At 42.6% G+C, this 19,781-nt stretch overlaps 1 protein-coding gene across 2 annotated transcripts in view; it reads right to left on the reverse strand.

Moving 5' to 3' along the window:
- LOC120790544 (disks large homolog 1-like) overlaps nucleotides 1-19,781 on the reverse strand; it is a 113,706-nt gene that overhangs the window by 18,107 nt on the left and 75,818 nt on the right. For both annotated transcript variants that reach the window (XM_040128174.1, XM_040128176.1), the window contains one exon: nucleotides 5,930-6,044. In XM_040128174.1, coding sequence (XP_039984108.1) covers nucleotides 5,930-6,044 — 115 coding nt within the window. The remainder of the gene's footprint in view (nucleotides 1-5,929; nucleotides 6,045-19,781) is intronic.

Raw genomic sequence — 19,781 nt, forward strand, 5'->3', positions numbered from 1 at the left:
TAGTAGGTCTGCTGTATCAGCAGCTGATGAGACGTTTAGAGCTGTTTCTGTGTTATCATAAGAAATTAAATAGTAAAAGATACCAGAGAAAGAAATGGCATTTGAAAGGCTACAAGACACTGTAAACATGAAGCGCAGGGTTGTGTTTACATCAGTGGATCCCCGGATACACACAGTAAAAGGGCAGCTGTTCGGGCGTGAGGGTGTCTGTCTCTCTTTCACAATGTCACTACTCCACAGAGTCAACGACTGTAGAAGATAATCTGAAGCACAGTAGAAAATAATCAAGAGCACAATCACTTCAACAGTTCTGCGGATCCCAAATGATTTAAATGATTTTGCAGCCAGCAGGTTACACTGATGGATGGTGCGTGGTATTATTAAGGCCACAGCATGTAAACCTAACTCTGAATCAATCGCCGGTCCTCAGTGTTACACTCGGTTTAATTCCTACGCGGGAGCCTCTGAAATCTAATTACTTGAGTTAAGGGACACACATTAACTACGCCAGCGTGTAATCGTTTGGACACACTGGCTTGGATCCCAGTGTGTGCGTTTGTTAACCCGTGGAGATACGCCTGTGGAAACTCTAATCATTAAATACTACGCAAGGTGCTGAGTTTACACATCCAGCAGCAGAGTTTACCTCTGCGCGGGGTATTCCTGTAGTATTACCGCGCATCGTCAGCAGTAAGTCGAAATGTTCCAAAATAGCCAAAGAACCAGCAGGTGGAAGGTGAGAGGGTCCGTGCTGCAAAACATAAGGCGCAGGGCTGCGTTTACATCAGTGGCTCCAGAGGAAAGGGCGGCCGTCGGATGTGAGCGTGTAAATAACCTTCCTTTCCTCCACACGTCCCAAATGACGTTGCGGCCAGCAGGTTGCACCGAGCATTATTGAGGCCGCAGCCACGTACATGTAGCTCTAAATCAATGACCTGTTCTCGGCATTACAGTTATTTCAATCCCCGTGTGGTGAGTCCGCTAGCGCAGTGCGTGAGTGAAAGAGGCGGTCACATCCGGTGAGTGGTGTGTGCCACTGCTCGGACTGTGTGGTAGTTGCGCGTCTCGCTGAATGGTCGCGTAGCGTTACAGCATATGCGTACTTCATTTCAGGGGTGAAAAAAAAAGGGCGAAAAAGGGCTGCATGATAGTGCTATTTAACACCACACAGTATATTACGAGGACGTCAGGTCAGTTTTGTATGGAAAGCCCCAAATCACAAATTTGGCTTAATGTGCTTTAAAATCTCTACAACCCCATGAGCACCTCTGTCCTAACACCTTCGATTCAGATCGGGGGCGAAAAAAAGAGCAAAATCGGAGAGATCCCTGTTCCAAAATGGACAGACGTGCTGTAGTAGTTGTACTTACATAGTGTTATATATATATATATATATATATATATCTATATCTATATATAGATATATTATACTATAATATGGTGACGACTCTTTCATTAGTAGTGTGTTTAACATTTGCTCCTACCATATAAACTATTTAATCAACTTACTCAAATATAAAAAAGCCCTCGAGCAATTTGAAACCATATTATTCACTTTACTAGAAGCTGGAGTTCTGAAGCACTTTGGTATTTCAAATGCTTTTTAAACTGATATCTGCAACAGAGATCGGCACAGCAGAGATTGGTATCATTTTTTCAGTGCCCAGCGAGGCACGACTCTGAGCCTCTGTACGGGCCCTCAAACCCCAGTGCATCAGTGTTTTGTCATGCTTCTCTCGATCAGACCCTCGTAGGCTGTAAGGACACCAGCGGGGTACAGCTGACTTGACTACGTACAAGCTGGGATTATAGACCTATTTACTTTCAATTGTTTGACAGCAGAAAAGTACAAACCTACTGTATAAGAGGACACATAGCAGCTGCATAAATAAATCTGTGTTTCAATTTTTATATGAGTATTAAAACATGTTTTACAGAGAACCTAAAATATGCTGTTTAGTTCGAATGGCGATGGGACTTTATCCTGTTGTCATTTGTCTTGTGGCCATCCCTGCCTTTCCAGGTGAACCAAGGTGGTGTGCTGTGAAATATACAATTACAGTGCCAAGCTGTCAAGCCACGCACTGTGTTTAAAATAGGACCACAATGGTGTGAATGTAAATCGAGGATGGGAGAGAAGAATAAAGGCAGAGGAGACACACACACACACACACACACACACCTTTCGTACAAAGGACAGTCACACATACTGTACGTCACCTTGCTTCAGTGACATTTCCTCTGAGGAAAGGTTAGTCTGTCTTACATATTATACACGTGCATATAGTGCAAAAAACCCCACCACACACACACATAGTGTATGTACATGCATGAACACACACACACACAGCAGCCCAGAGCGCCGAACACCCCCAATCTGTCACGCACCAACAGCCTCGCCCTGACCAATCAGCTGCCCGTCGGGAGACTACTTCTTTAATGTCTGCATTGCTGATTGGTCATTTATGGGCAGTAACCGGATACAGGAACTTAACATATGACAGTGATTTATTATGTGGGTTATTGGGGGGTTGCTACATTATTCTATATAACCTTGAAATGATCCTGGCCTGATTCATTAAGATTCAGGATGTAAACTGATTATTATATTTTACCTGGCACACGGAAATTTCCTTAGTAAATCTATGATTAGACAGTGGAGCACAGAGTGCTTTGTTTTCATCATATTCATTTATTGGCCTGTTATGAGCTGTTGTCCTGGTTTAAGGTCAGTGTGTTTTTAGCCACGTTAGCCCGGAGGCTCTGGGAAGGGCAATGTACACACACACTCTTTGTAGACACAGGTACCTCAACAACTATCAGATGGATTACAGACGTTCATGGTCCCCCGGGGATGAATCCTACTGACTTTACTTCTAGCCTCCCCAACAGGTTGACATTTGCGGTTTTGAGCCGAATGTCTTGGCAACTTGTGGACACACGTTCGTGTTCCCCTGAGGGTGAACTGTAGTAACTCTGGTGACTTTTTTTTCTTCAGTGCCATCGTCAGATCCAATGTTCATTTTGTCCAATACTTTGTTTATGACCAAGCACCTCCCTAAATAGTGACATTCCCATCAGCCTCAGCGATGAGCATATAGAACATTATACCTGCTTAACATCAGCACGTTCGCGTTGTCATTGTGAACGTGTTAGCGTGCTGATTTAGCTCAAGTGTAGCCTCACAGAACCACATAGACTCTTAGTCTGGTTATCGTCTCTTTGTTCAGAACTGAATTTAGCAAAAGTTATTCGGTGTACTTAATGCCTCTGTGAGACTCAAAATCGCAAAAATGATTTCAAGCTGAACGAGCATGTTGAGCTTTAACAGTTCATGCAGAAAGCTCGATAAGGAGCTGACTTTGATTTCGGTTTGCTCTGTGAAGCTGCTCATCTAGCGTTAGAGCACTGACTCAGTTATATAAACACAACCATTGCTCCTTTTTTCAGTGCCACGGATTGTGCTTTTCTGTGAAATATTTTTCGGCAGCCACGTGTCTGCAACGGCTCTCTGAGCCAGGTCACTCCTGGAAAGGTAAAAACAGAATTTATATCTGTTAAATTTGCTTCTAAGACATCTTACAATAATCTTACTCCTTTTGCAGAAAATTGCATCACTAAAAATAGCTGAATAAATTTCAAGTTCACCATTATTGCATCATTTCACTCAAATGCAGCTCAAAGTGCCTTTTGGGATTTCAAAACAGTCATTTTATAAACATCCTAATGCAGGTTTCTTCTGATTTAATGAAATGAGGAGTGGACAAGCCGTTTCTTCTCATTTTTAGTCTAAACTACATAAAAAACTGTAGGTGCACAATTCATTTATGCTAATGATAATCATGCCTATGGGTGACGACGTAAAAAATTTAACGAGGGTGATGGCAAGCAGCTGCAATGTCATGTTTCTTCATAGTTTTCTATTAAGGCTACAGTTCACAACGGGGATTGTTTATTTTAATGGTGGGTACGCCAAGTAGGTCAACGCAGGTTTTAAAAATGACTGTGGGTCTACTAGCATCCCACTTTAACACACTGAGAAATAAAATGGAACAGAATAAAAAGCAGAATGATATTTCGGTCGGATATGCAATAAAACAGTGAATATAATCTGCTTGTTTTTCAGATAAAGCAGATGACCTGTCAGTCCGATAATGGCTGAATGTGACCTTTGGCCTCTAGCTCCCTGTACTGACGGTGACCCCGTCCCTGCTCTGTTTGTGATTCAGTCTGTGTGAGAGAGTGTGTAGTTCAATGTGACTCTGTCCCAGCTGCTGCTGCTGCTGCTGCTGCTGCTGCTGCTGCTGCTGGTGCCTTTTCCTTCCAGGCCACAGTTCAGGTCACAAGTTCCAGTGAAGCATAGATCGTTCTGCTTCCTGTGTCTTACAAAAAAATCTAATTAAGAATCTATGGACAGAGAGTCTTACACAGTTAACACCAAAGGCACGTTCAGGTCCGTTACTCACGGCTGAGACGCTTCTTTCCTATCAGCCATCAAATGTTATCACAGTTTCCTCCCGTCCTTTATGACGCATTTGCTTGTTTACAGCACAAAATGGACATAGTTAACACGAAGGAAAAAATATATATTATTGTAAAACCATAACATTCATTTGAATCTTTGTCACCTTTACAAGCTCTTTTGCTCCTTTTTGTGCTTAAACCTGAAAGTCCCAGTTACAAATTCAACCGGTTCTTGTTCTTGAGCTCCTTAGGCTAAAGTCCTCACCCCTGTCTCTTCTGAAAGGGCACTATTTGGAGTTTCTCTTTTTTCTTTTTTTATCAAACACTCATAATTACTGCAAGTGATGGTGTAGCAAACCTAGACAGGTACAGACTTAGTAAAGATACAAGATCTTTCTCACCTTTTTCTTTAAAACTGTCCTGTTTCGAATGTGCTCCTGTGACAGAAAAAGTAACTGTTTTCCCAGTTATGACGGGACATCAATGTGGTTCACACACGGAGAATGTCTGGGGTTTGTGCTCCGAAGTGATTGTCGGAGTTCAGTGGGGACTCAACTGGATGCCATCCCAAATAATGTAACAAGCCCTCCTCTCAGTCTGTGTTCAGGCCATCATTCGCTAAGGATTTAACCCCTCACACAAGTCTCAGAGTCTGCCAGAGTTTTCACAACGAGTGATCGTGACTTCGGTCTCTTTTGGAAGATAACTTTAATATTTGAGATAAAACATTGGGTTTTCAGATCTTGGAATGAAATACAAATCTGCAAAAAAGGGAAACAGTTGGTATTTGATTTCAAATCACTTACAGAGACTGTGGCTAATATTTGCGCTTTGACAACATGTTTTAAAATCATTTTCAGTTGTAGCTTAATTGATACAACCTAAAAAAAATGTTTCCTTGTCCCCCTATGGCCTTCCAAGAGGATTCAATCATTAGTGTTACCATTAGAGCCGCTTTACATGTCCTTGTTTTCTACATTATTGATTTCCCAGGAGCTCCAGTGTGACTTATCTGGACCCAGTGACCTGGTGTTTAATCAATATTTCTAATACCGTGGCTCTTGCAAAGAGAGGATCTTAAAAAACCGCCACTGGGCTCTGCAAAGGACACGAAGGAGGGGTGGGGGTGATTCAGAAGACACAGAACAACCAGGACAGACAAGGCCAAGAACGAAACGAGGACAGAAGGACACAGACAGAGGAAAATCGAGAGAGAGGCTTGACAGGCGATGGATGTGCTTGTGTGCGAGTGTGAGGCCGAATTTGCCAGACAATCTAATTGGGATTTTAGATGCGATAACCTCTCTTTCAGCGTTTCACACACACAAAACGTAAGACTAGACAGCCGAGATAAGACCTTATAATAGTTGTGTCACACTGAAGGAAACTAGACAATCGGTCACCTTTGTCTGCCCTCTGTGTGTGTGTGTGTGTGTGTGTGTGTGTGTCTATCTGTGCGTGTTACCTGACGTAGAGTGTGCGTTTCTGTGTGGAGCGGAGCGACGTGGAGCTGGAGCTGACACTGCTGGTCATCATCTGTTCCCTCAAGTCATGGATCTTCGCCTCGAAACGACTGTACTCTACACACACACACACACACACACACACACAAAGAGGACAAACATTGTTAGACACGGCAGAATTTAGATGACAGGCTCAGCTTTCAACTTAAACGCACTGGCATCGGAGGTCGGATCAGTCTCCATTTTCTTACAAATTCCCTGTAAAAATAATCCTTACATCTACTATTTAAATATTTACAGAGAATCTAATTTAAGATACTTTCAAAGCTACCCATTGCACCGCATTAGAAGCAGCTGAGTGACAGTGATCTTTATGCTTCAATCATCTTTGCTCAGTAGTTCAGAAACCACATTATGGTACGTGGATCAAAGAGAGGAGCAGAGGCATGAACGAACACAGCCCAAAGGATGGCGGAGGTTTATTTGCAGTTTTAACCACATTTCCTGCAAAATGTCTGTAGCACAACAGCTGCAGAAGTTGGTTTTCCATGTTAAAGTGCAGAAGGAATTCTCTCAGTGCTGGTTTACCCCGCTCAGCTACAGTGTGTGTGTGTGTGGGTGTGCGCGCACGTGGACGTACACACACACACACACACACACACGCAGACATGCAGTGAGCTGTCAACAGATTCTCTACAGCCATAATCTAATAGTCTGTTTGATCTGAATATTAACCCCTGTTACATCAGACCCGATCCACGTCAATAACATCACCACCACACACACCTAATTACACAACCACACACTCAAATAGTCAGCTTTAGACTACTACACTGACTCAGACGTCATCGAAATCCCCCCCCCCCAAAAAAAAAAAAAAAAATCAGTGTTCACTCTCTTATTGTATTAGAATAGGAGAGTAAATACTGATTTTAAAGGCGGGATGTAATATTTTTTTCATAAATACTCATTTAAAGCAGATCACTTTGACTTTTCCTCCAGCCAGCAATTACAGTTCCTACAAAACGCATTCGCTTTTGCAGTTTAGTTGCGTATAAACGCAATATCCAGGAAGCATGGTCGGCCCCGGAGAGGCTTTAATAATGCATTTATCGAGATACCGTAAATGCATCTTACAGCGTTGATGCAAATTACAAAACCTGTCAGTGTCTTACCTGCCTGATCAGACAGAATTGTCCTTCAGTTTCACTACATTCGTTCATTTCTCGGCTGCTACGTTTCACGAATGTAGCTTGCTAGCTATGTGTAAAGATGGCGTCCTAATCCCACATACTAACCTCTGATTGGTCAATTGTTTCTCGAACTGACAAAGAACAGCCATCAGCGTGCACAACACACTGAATAACGGAATAGCTAAATAAATCTGAGATGTGAGCGGCGATTCCCAGGTCTGGAACCAGGCTATCAATGTCATTTAGTCTTTTAATCACTTTATAACCATTTTTCTTTCTTTCGCCTACATGCCAACAACCGATCAAAACAGATTTAGACTTTAAAAGTCTATCAGACGAGGAGTGACGCGAATTTCTATCTTTCTGTGAGAGGGACTGACATACTACAAGGCTATAAACCCATGTCCTTTCTCACCAACGCTGTCATACATAGCGGCCAGACCCACATGTCAAGCTGTAGGTGGCAGATAGGCGAGTGTGCGCCGAAGACCAGTGTTGCATTATACATGCACGGTGATTTCACCCAGCGATGTTCAAGCAGCTCGGCAGTGGTGTGACACAGCATCATGGGTGCGGCACACACTGAGTCACTGGGCTCCTATTTTTTTCTCTGGCTGATGTGCAACAGAAAGAAAACAAAAGAACAAAGTTAAACAGGTAAATTATCAGTTCAGATATCAGGGAAACTAACTGGATTTCCCACATAATGTTTGAAGTAGTTTCCTTTCACATTTTAACCCTTGCAACACAGCACCTGAATCCATTTTTTTTACTTCTTATACCTGTGCAAAACCACTGTGTGCTGATTTTGTACACGCTTACAATAATGAATTTTAAAACAGCACTCGTCGTTTAATTGCCAGGAACAACTGTATCCACATCAGCGCTGAATGACAAGTAGTAAATTGCGAGAGAGCGACCGGTCGACCAATCAATGCAAAGAGCAACGATTTGCTCATACACTCAACCTAGCAGCCCCGTGCTTTCGTATCCTCCTGCTGCAGGCAGCAAAAACACTTTAGTTTTCTGGACCATTTTTTTTCTAGTGGCCATAAAAATGTCATTGTGCTTCTTTAATTATAAATGTGCATTATTTATGAAAATGCACAAAGTGGAAAAGCAAATTACATAATGTGCTGTCTAATGCACTTTCAGGGCTTTTAGGAAGATAGTCTTCTCCCAGCCGGAAAAAGTAAAAATGTACACTTTTAACCAGCAAGCTCTTGTCCCAAAATGACAGTGAAATGTGGTATTTTTGACTCTGAGGATACACAGCACATGTGCATTGTAATAAATCCTCACTGACTGTCTTCTAGTCTCCTTAACACCACACAGCTTCCCAGAAACCTCTGAAGCAACACACGGATGACAACGCCGCTGGCTATAAGCCTGAAAAAGCCCCTCTGAAGGATGTCCCTGTGTGTGTGTGTGTGTGTGTGTGTGTGTGTGTGTGTGTGTGTGTGTGTGCGTGCGCATGTGTATGCTTGTGTGTGTGTGTGTGTGTGTGCGTGTGTGCGCATGTGTATGCTTGTGTGTGTGTGTGTCTGCGTCGGTCCCTGAACCATTACTGTGGACTACAGAATCTAATTAACCCTGAGTAATTCAATCATACTTGAGGAACACACAGTCAGGCACTCACACACAGATCTTGAACCCGCAGTATCTCCTGATTTTTCCCCTTTTGCTCCCTATTTCTCTTTTCCTTTCCTTGTTTACCTCTCTACATACACGCTCAGCCTGTAAACACTGTCGACAACCAGCCTACAACACCCAGATCTCAGCTCCGATTTCCCCCCCAAAGCGTTCATTAATCTAACACACTGACACTCACAGACACAAACAACTAAACGGTACTAAAGCGGCTCAAAACCATGCCGGTCTGAAACCACTGAAATACTCAGAATAAAATGATCTGCCTTGTTTTTTTTTCTAGAGCTATGGTTTAAAAAAAAAAAAAAACCTAACAAAAAATAACTTTGATAGATTTTTTTGTCCGGGATTTACTCTAACGTGCTGCATTTTATGAGAAAAGGTTATGCGCAGATACCATAACCTAGGTGTAAATCCGGTCAAAATCGGAACAAAACATAATAACAAGAAAGTGCCCCGTTGCTCAAACTTTCATTTTCTTGCTTTAACCCTCCATATTTTCATTGCTGACCTCAGTCTGGTATTTTTCAATCTCAGCTCTAATCCATTATAAAGCGATGGATTAACGGCTCTGTGCGTTTCCCTGGACTCACCGCGCCACAGAGTGATCACGCACATTAAAATCACCGGATACCGGACGATTTTTTTGTATAATCAACCTCTCAGCGTCCCCGTCAACACACATCGCGTCAACACAGCATTACAGGATTAAGAGTGAGAGAGAGAGAGAGACAAACAGTGAGGGAGGGAAAAATCAAGACAGAATGAAGAGAGTCAGAAAAGAAAGGACAGGACTCAGATTAATGACCGATGGAGATTTGATGAATTGCAGCAAAATCACATCTGATACAGTGAAAGAAAAAACTAAAGGCAAAAGTTTATCAATCAGAGACAGTGCTAAAACACTGGAAACAAAGACACCGAGATGCTGTTCTTCTTTGTGATCTACAGAGCATAAGACTGCTGTTGCAGGTAAGATATCAGCGCTGCCGAATCCCGAACAGAAAGACAAAGCCCGCGCTGCCAAGGCTACGGCTCTGATCATTTTCTGTTTTAAGACCAAGGCTGCGTGCTACTGCTGAAGAGTCAGAGCTGTAATCTTCATCATCTTTGTCTTAGAAAACAAAATCCTGCGATACAGCAAAAGTATGAGAGCAGTTCACTTATGTCAGCGGACTAGAACCCCCCCTTCAAAAAAACAACACTATCACAAGAGAGATTGTTGATACCGATTCACCAGTTTCTCAACATCACTGATCATTTTTTACACTGTGAGAGTCATCAGACTAAAGACAACATAAGAGCCAAGATGTTAATGCTGTATCACCGGTCATTAGAGGGAAAACGCAGTGTTAGAGCACCACAGATTCACAAGGTCAGGTTTGTTTTCATGAATCCTCTGTTAGCTTTACCATCATTCCCCAAAACACTCAAAGTCCCTGAACTGAAGACAGTGGTAAGGATTAAAATGTTACCTACAGACAGTGATGCCAGGATGTTCCCAGAGGCAGGATGCTAACAAGTAAATCAGTTCAAGTCCGTCTCTCCCAAATCCCGCTCAGCTGTACTCACATGCTGCTGGCACACAGGCAGCCTCAACGTCCGCACGATACGATGCCGGTACGGTGGCTTTCAGATCAGTGTGTGTGTGTGTGTGTGTGTGTGTGTGTGTGTGTGTGTGTGTGAGAATGCGGGTTGAAACTCCCAGGATGTGAATGAAAGGACAAAAAAAAAAAAAAAAAAAAAAAAAACACCCAGAGAGAGAGAGCGCAGATGTGCGTGTGTGTGTGTGTGTGTGTGTGTGTGTGTGTGTGTGTGTGTGTGTGTGTGTGTGTGTGAAGGATGGAAAGCTGTTGGAGAAGATAACGTCAGTTCCACGTTGGTTTCAGCATGTGAGACAGCCAAAGCGGAAAGATGTAAGTGTGTGATTATGAATAGAAGTGCGTGTAGGTATGCAGTAGTGTGTGGCACAAAATGTGTGTGTATGTGTGTGAGTGTTTAAAATCAGTCCAGCGCTGCTCAGCTGCCACAGAAACAACAGATGCTAACTCTCTCTACTACACTCCTCTCTTGCTCTATCCCTCGTTCACTGGTGTGTTCATTTGCTCCTCCCTCTCTTTGACAGCAGCTTGCTGTAGGGCGGAGACCCCACCCCCCCCTCCGCTTCTCACACACACACACACACACACACACACACACACACAGAGTCACAGACACAACACGCTGTTTCCTCAGGTCACTCATGCAGGAAGCTGAGTCGATGCCAGGTTCTCTTGCCCTACATTGGCCCAGGGAATTGGTGAACACACACACACCCCCCCACACACACAGACAGACACACACACACACACACACACACACACACACACACACACACACACACACACACACACAAGCACACACCACAAAACAAAACACATTTTTAAGACTAATTTGTCAATACCTGTCAATATCTGGTTCTCTGTACAAATGCATGGTTGCACGTGTTCATATGAAATAACATGACTTAACACCTGACATTTTGATGATGTAAAAGTTAGCAGGTTATGCTTTAAGCTTCCACAAATCCATCAAACAAACACACACTTCTATCTCCGCCTCCATCTCTGGGCATGAAACTCCCTGCGAGTGATAACACACGCTGAACCGCCAGATACGAAGTTTCAAACGATCAGCATCTAACTGCCTCTGTCACACACACATCACCTCAGTGCAGCATTATCAGATTAACAGCAAGAGAGAGATACAGAGACAGAGACAGAGAGATGGATAGAGAAACAAGATGTAATGGAAAGAGAGATGGAAAAAGGGAGAAGAGAAGAGGAGGAGAGGTAACAGCGAGGAGGAGAGGGGGGAGGGGATGATGACAGAGACTAATGGCTCTGGGGTTTATATTCCCTCCTTCCTTCATTTACCTCTCCTCCCCTCTCCTCTCCTCTCACCTCTTTAGAGCAGCATTGTTTCTCCGTTCAGCAGCTGGCAGAGACCTTTTTCCGCATTGTGCATCTTTAGCGCTATCCAATGGAAAACCACTGGAGCCAACTTTGCTTGGGATTAACTAATTGTGAATAACTGCCATGTAAAAATACATGTGCAGTTGCGATCAGAAATATTCAGCCCCCCAAAGATTTTAAGGATTTTCTAAGGATTGTTGTTTCCAAAGCTGTCTGACAGTTTTTATGGCCTAAAGTGGAGTTGAAACATAATTAAGCCTTTGGGAACTCTATAATGATCCTTCATTTGCTTCAGCTGTGATACATATATATATAAACCCCACCCACGAAGGTATTTAAGGTGAGTTGCAATCACGGGAAAGACAAAGGAGCTTCCACAAAAGCTGAGAGGGGAGATTATTTCATCACACCTGAAGGGCCTTGGGTATAAGAAGCTTTCCAAAATATTTAATATTCCAAGAGACACCATTGGGAGCATTGTAGGGTTTAAACTTGAACACTTATGGAACAGCTGCAAACCTGCCTGGCTGTGGAAGAAAGCCCAACATCTTGTCAAGGGCCCTTAGTAACTTAGTCAGAACAACTAAGAGGAAACCCCCGTGTGACTGTAGGACACCTACAGGATGACCTGATGAAGGCTGGTACAAGTGCCTTAGTGGCAACTATAAGACGTGCACTGAATAAACAAGGACTTCATGGCCGGACTCCAAGAGGCACTCCACTCTGGGCCACAAGGAACGTCAAAAGTCGACTAGGATATGCCAGGAGGAATTTGGACTACAGAGTTTTGGGAGACATTTCTATGGATTGATGAAACCAAACTGGAACTGTTTGGACATATGGACCAGCGGTATGTCTGGCGTGCGAAAGGCCAGGCTTATGAGCAGAAGAATACCATCCCCACGCTCAAGCGTAGAGGTGGGTCATCGAGGATGTGGGGCTGTTTTTCTGCGGCAGGAACTGGCAATCTTGATCGTGTACCTGGCACTATGGATTCCCAGAAATACCAGGCCATTTTACGGAGGAACGTGATGCCTTCTGTTGACAAATTAAACCTCGGTGATCATTGGACCTTCCAGCAAGACAATGATCCCAAGCACACCTCCAAGTCAACCAGCGCTTGGTTGAGAAAAAGATCCTGGAACGTCCTGGAGTGGCCTTCTCAGTCACCAGATTTAAATCCGATTGGAAAATCTTTGGTGGGATTTAAAGAAGGCAGCTGCAGCACGGAAGCCATCAAACAACACTGAGCTAGAGGCTTTTGCACGTGAAGAAGGGCAACAATTCCGATCGAGAGGTGTAGGAAGCTTGTCAGCACTTACCGAAAACGTTTGTTAGAAGTTATAAAAGCTAAAGGATGCACCACAAAGTACTGAAGCTGGGGGTGGAATAATACTGCACATGCACATGTGTTAATAGACTTGCATTTTTCACTTGAACTTTAAGTTAAGTCAACTTCTGTTGTCAAAATAACTCAAATATGTACCAATAAATATTTTTTGTTGTTTAATGAGGTTTTTTGTCATTTATTGTCATTATCTTTCATCCACATCACTATAATGTTGTTTGAGGTGAGGGGGTTGAATATTTCTGATTGCAACTGTATGTATTAAAGTTTTGACTTTTTATTGCTTATGTTACATTTAAAAAGGTACCTTGTGGAGTGTTTGACCACTGGTAGAGCTACGGAGCAATGTGTTTATAAGTGGGTCCCCGTTTTGTTTGTATCATGCACACGATACACATCCCTGCTGCTGCTTTCACGCTGTTCCACTGATAAACAATTGGTGGTGGTGACGTGCAGAGAGGCGTGGCAATGTGCCAACAAAGGTAGACGAAGACTGCAAGATTACAAACACGGATATAAACAAAGCACAACTTAAAATGGTGAAAACATTGGGTTTGCAGACGCAGAGGACGGGCATGCATTCAACACATTTGCTTTGAGGGTACGCTCAGTGCATGCTGTAAACAACTTTGTTTACAAAAAAAAATCTACGCGGCACATTTAATTATGAGTTGTATGTTGTCCTTTTCTTTTCATTTTTCCAGGGTTAATCTGGAAAAAAACAAAACATATACAAACACACCTTTACCTACTTATACTCCTATATCTATATATATCTATATCTATATCTATATATCTCTTTATATATATGCACATATATATGCACATATACATATATATATATACATATACATGAGTCCAAAGTAATCGAGCTTGTGAAGGAGAAGTAGGAAGATCTATCTTAAAATCTCGAGGCAAGATAAAGAGAATTGAATCTAATAAAAATAATAAGGGACAGATAGACTGCTACAAAAAAGAGAATAAAAGATAAAAAAAATATATCAAAACAATCAACACTGTAACTGGGAAGTCACCGATGTAAACAAATATGATCAATGATGAACAACACCCAAGTATGAATTCCACAAAACAGCGTCACTGTAACCAGAATGAAATTTTTGCCAGATTGCTGGAACATTAAGGAAGAACCAAGTAATAAGAAGAGTGTGTTTGTAGAGAGTTATCAAAATCAAAGCCTGCTGTTCAAGTGTTCAAGAATCGACATAAGGCTCTGGCTCTAAAAACAGCAGTGCTGGAAGAGGCTCATCTATAATTGATACGTTACAGTGGAGCAATCTATATTGGTATTGATCAACTGATCAGTTTGCAGAGGAGATGAAAGGAGAGGAATGGGAACTAGAAGAGGGAAAATTGAACAACGAAAGAGGTAAATATTTTCATATTAATGTAGTAAAATTCCAGTTTAAATGTCAATACTGAAGAATGTGTTTCATCTCTGGCAGCTAATAAAAGCCTCAGCATGACAGTGACGTGGTGACAAGCTGCAGATCTCAGATCAGTCACCTTCCCGTGACAAGTGGTGCCCCAACATCCCCCAGATCACACTTTGTGGGCGCTGAGTCAGAACCATTACCAGAGACATCGGAGCGATGAACTGAAGTAGGAAAAGAAAAGAAAGCAGCCCATTGTATGTGTTTAGCCGGTGATACTCCCACAACTTGGTGTCTGAAAAGGCCAGAAATGGAGTTGTAAATCTTCTACCTAACAACTGGTGCACAACACGCACAAACACACTCGCACTCAAAAGTGTAATAAGCTGGCTAACAGAAGAGAAGATAATCCCCTCTGCATCACTTCAGTATTACTGCTGACAGACGCCGCCTGTGTGTGTGTGTACAGCGTGAGCGTGACAGTGACAGTTGTGTGTAATCCCAGTGACTAATACCGCTTTCAACCTGCAGGCATTACCGGTCCCCACATCAGGAAAACTTAATGCACCGGAGGAGGTCGCACTCAAAGTTCAGTACTGCGACATGCTGGTTCTCCGATGCATGACCAGGTACCTTTGACTAGCACTGCACTGGGTACTTGAGAACTGGGAATTAAGGCACCAACACTTCACCTCAAGGAAACCCAACTGGCCTTTATTTAGTGTCCCCGTTGGGTGACAAATTCATAGTGGTTTTAATCATTTCATTTAATGTTAAACTAAATTATGTTAATTTAGTTTAACATATACTTTTCCTCTTGCTTTTCTCAACGTCCCCCTGATAATGTCTATGCTATATTCTTTTATATACTGTATGCCTACTTTCGTCCATTTATATGTGATTTAAACATTGTAAAGCAATATATGCCGTTTTAATTTAAGACCGTGTAACTTTTTAAAGAAGGAATAAAACAGTCTTCCTTTTACAGATTAAAATATTTATTACATTAGTAAGAAACACACCTTTGCTCAGTTCCATGCCCTCAGGGGTTTTGCTGCTACAGGCTCACTTGGTCTGCTATGACCAGTGGCTTGTGGTGGCTAAAGTTAGATAACTTCAAATAAATATTGTGCAAGTTACATCGCATCCTCGCTCTCTGGCTCTTCTCGACTCTGCCATGTCACCTAAGGGTGATGACCATAAAGCAACTTCCTCGAGACTGTTGAGAAATTGATGGAAATTCAATGTGCCATCCTCCTGTAACTGGACCTTGTGGCCGCTGTTCAGCAAAAGTTGCGTGGGCTTGCTCCAAAGGGGAACTCCCCTGGTATTACGTGTCAAAGTGTGTTTGCAGGTCTTGGGGACTACTTCTGGATGTGTACAAAAGCTGTAGTGAGTCTTTTGTGGTCGCTGTCGGTTGGGGCTGAAGACTACAAGTTTAAAAAATAAAAGAAAAAAAATCTGCTCTGAGCTATCCAGGCCTCTGTAGCCCGCTCCTTGCCTCTGCTCGAGGACAGCGATACCTGTTTCTTCTGCAGCGATTCTCATACTTGTTTTTATGACTGTCCATCATGAGTCCAACGATATTTTAGGAGTGCAATGATATATCTATACTCTTTACTGTGTTTTTAAAGTTTCCTTGTCCTCTCGTGTGTTTTATTATCTTCCTCTGGAAAAAAAAAACAAAAAAACATTGTGCATCTTGTTTGAGAAGTGCTCTATAAATTTGAGGGTAAAGTCACAAGCACTGTGAGTTCAGAGCTCGAGGGGTTGTGTTTGTGTGTGTGACTCTCTCTCTTGTTTGTCGTCTTCTCTTCAAATATCACCACACTCCTTTTACTGTAGTTGAGGTGGCTGCAATAATGAAAAAAGGATTTTCATTAACTGGGCTCTTTCAGTGAATGGACCTTCAGACAGTGCTCATGAGGCTTTTTTGAGACTTTTCACTGCAACTACATCACAACCACTGTGAGCATGACAATCACTAGAATCAAAGCGTGTACAAAGCGTAGCAGCACTGAGTATTTATAGGGTCGACCTTATAGTTAAGGAGATAATATTAAAGACAAGGTTGTTTTTTTTCCTGATTCTCTGGGGATTATATTGTAAAAGAAATTCATCTTTCAATTGTCTGTGCTAATAACCTGCTTCTAATGCACCACAATGCACTTCAAGTTAGGTTTATACTCGACCAATATCTTACAAAAACTGTACAGTGGATAATTTGAGGGACAAAATCCAGTGCAACAGCCAAACGCACATGAATCTGGTGACAAACACATTTCTGAGCCACAGGTCAGACGTACGAAAGTGGCTTAAAATAGCCTGAAACGTGATGAGGGGACGCCTGCATTACTAATGCAGCTTTTCACAGACAAACATGTTCCATCTGCTGCGCTTCACATGAACACGTATCAATATCTGCTGCATCAGCTTAAATCGACCGTTTCTCTGCCAGCACGCGCACGCAGACGCACAAACACCTGCTCAGTTCTGCGCCGTGTTTGGCTCCAGCGGGAACCATATTTAATTCAAATAACAGGAGGAGACCTGCACACACAAACACACACACACACACACACACACACACACACACACACACACACACACACACACACACACACACACGGTGAGAGAGTGTCATTACGAGTTCCTCTGTCGTTGGCAGGAAGTGTTTTTATGAAACAGAGGGAGCACTGCTGGTCACTGCATGCCGCAGCCACAGGAACGGGACAAACATGGACCTCAGATGGACACGGACGCACACACAGACACACAGACACACACACACACACACAAACACACACACAAACATGCACAGTGCTGACCAAAGCTCAGCGTGGACAGACGGTTTGATATAGAGTTCATTCAGCAGATACTAATGAGTTCTGTAGGAGAGTCACGACGCAGACAGACAGACACACACACAAACATAAACACACACACACACACACACACACACACACACACACACACTGATTTGTTATGAGGGGTAACGTAGAGCTGGTTGCTTGAATCTAGAGCAGGGAAAACCTTGAGCATTTAAGCTTCAGGACAGAGAGCTGTCACTGAGGCCAGCTGGACCACCTCTGACGCCTACTGTGTGTTGTCACTGTAAGAATCCCATATTACACATGCAATGCCCAGACAGAGCTTGACCAAGCCAAAGCAGCGGACCTTCGAACCATTTTGATCTTTTTGCTCGAATAGGAGCGGGATTCAAGAGGCCAGCGTTTTGACTTTTTTAAATGAGCACCACAAAAAAAATGGAGGAGGGCAGCTTCCGACTGCGACAAAGGATCATGGCAAAAAAAAGAAGTGTCAAAATATATAGAATATATAGAAAAGTCTAAATATGGGGAGTCCTATTGGCTTAAGGGGTTTAAGGGGCTGATCATGAACCACAACATTCCTCATCTCTCTCTCATTTCCTGTCATCTCTCTTCAATCAACTCTATTAAAGGCATAAAATTCCTGAAAAAGGCTTCCAAAAAAAAACACCAAACAAAACAATACCTCTCAGTCTAATCTACTTCTGTGGGATAGTCGACTTCTCTGTCGTTGATCCATACTGTATGTTCGGTATGTTCCAAACAAGCCTCACGTCACCGACGAGTCACTTAATATGCTGTGTCCGGCAAAACTGGCGTACTAAACAAACTAGTGTAGAAATGGTTCATACCGTGGAAGTGGCTTGAGAAGTCCATATGACTGTTTTAATCATTTTGCATTGCAATTGGAGTCTGTTGTAGCTGCTGCGAATCCGAGCTGAATTCGGCTCCAGACTCCACGAAGGAGCGAGCAAAAAAAAAAAAAAACTTTTCAGAGCCGCCTTTCAGGCTACGGGTGGCGGGTATTTGATTCTGAAGGGACAGATTTTTGTGTCGAGGTATTCCTTTTAAAAGAGCTCAGGGCTCTCTCCACGCTGCCGATCCTACTGACCAGACACAGGCAAACTCCCGCTGAATGCACCAGTGTCCTTACTGGTGTTTCCACCAAATATAAAGCCCCAGACTCGCGCAAGATATCATCAATCCATTCAGATGTGTGCACACCGCTGTGCGTAGTCTCTATGTTCTATATACAGACTGCTTGGTCTTAAGGACAACACCAGTGAATTGAAAAGAGAGCTTAGCTTTGAGTTTAAAACAGTTGCATGTCAAGTGTAGGATATTAGTTGCATATTCCCTGTGCTGTATCCTCCTGAACTGACTGCTGACTAAAGGGCTTGATGATGTTCTGAGTCTCTGCACTTGGGTTCTCCTCTTCAGTGATTTCACTTAGACCTAAGACCACACTGTAACACAACTTGTTCAACTTTTTTTTTTAATGAACCCCAACCTGTTTTAAAAGTTCAGAAACTGTATTTAAAGAGCAAAAAAAAAAAAAAAGTTATATTCTTAAATTGAAAGCTATTAGATCTTTTTTTTTTTTACAGTTTCTGCTAAAGTTACGAGGCACAGTTTTCATAAACACGCTGTAGTTATTTCATCTCTAACAAAGCAGCAAAGTGATCTTTTATCCTTGTCAAAATGGCGCAGATTATTACTGTAAATTAAAGGACCTACGGTATTTCTCGTATCCTTGTGACTGCAGGGATTTACAAAGACACAACGTTTGCTTTTGGCCGCGTTCGTGCTCGTGTCACCTGAGCAACGTGCGCCGGGTATTTGCTCCTTTTAGCAGTATCAGTTTAACCTCTGCACCATCATGTACAGGAGAAAAAAACAAAACAAAACCTAGTTAACTACTGTGCATAATTGCTAGGTGATATTTTGGCTCAAAGTACTCCAGTGTTTTCCTCCAGGTGTTGTAGCCCTGCTCGGTATTTTCCAGGCGCTTCTGCTGACACCTCTTTTTCTTAATTTTTCTGAAACTGTCAACCGGTGCAATTTTTCGAGTGGCCCGCTCTGATTTAGACTGTAGACCCAATATCGGTATCTGAGAGCGCCTTCTGTCTCTTTCATGCGTTCAAAACCTTGTCATATCAAGGTTATTACACGTACAATCAGCAAGCTTTGAGCTTGAGCTTTGTCATCTTAGTAGTCTGCCCTCCCTCTCCTCCTCTCACTTACACATAAAACCTTGTCCTAACCTGACTATATATACACATATATACACACACACACACACACACACACACACACACACACACACACACATATATATGTATACACATACACACATGTATTTCGCAATGGAAATGCATTTCCATTGCGAAAAAGAAAAAAAGCTCCCTTGCACCCCCTCATTAAAACTAATGACAGCGTATAGTATTGTTACACTATGTTTAAGCTGTTGACAATAATGAAATGGTG

This window comes from Xiphias gladius, chromosome 6 (genome assembly GCF_016859285.1).
Source record: "Xiphias gladius isolate SHS-SW01 ecotype Sanya breed wild chromosome 6, ASM1685928v1, whole genome shotgun sequence".
Lineage (NCBI taxonomy): Eukaryota > Metazoa > Chordata > Actinopteri > Istiophoriformes > Xiphiidae > Xiphias > Xiphias gladius.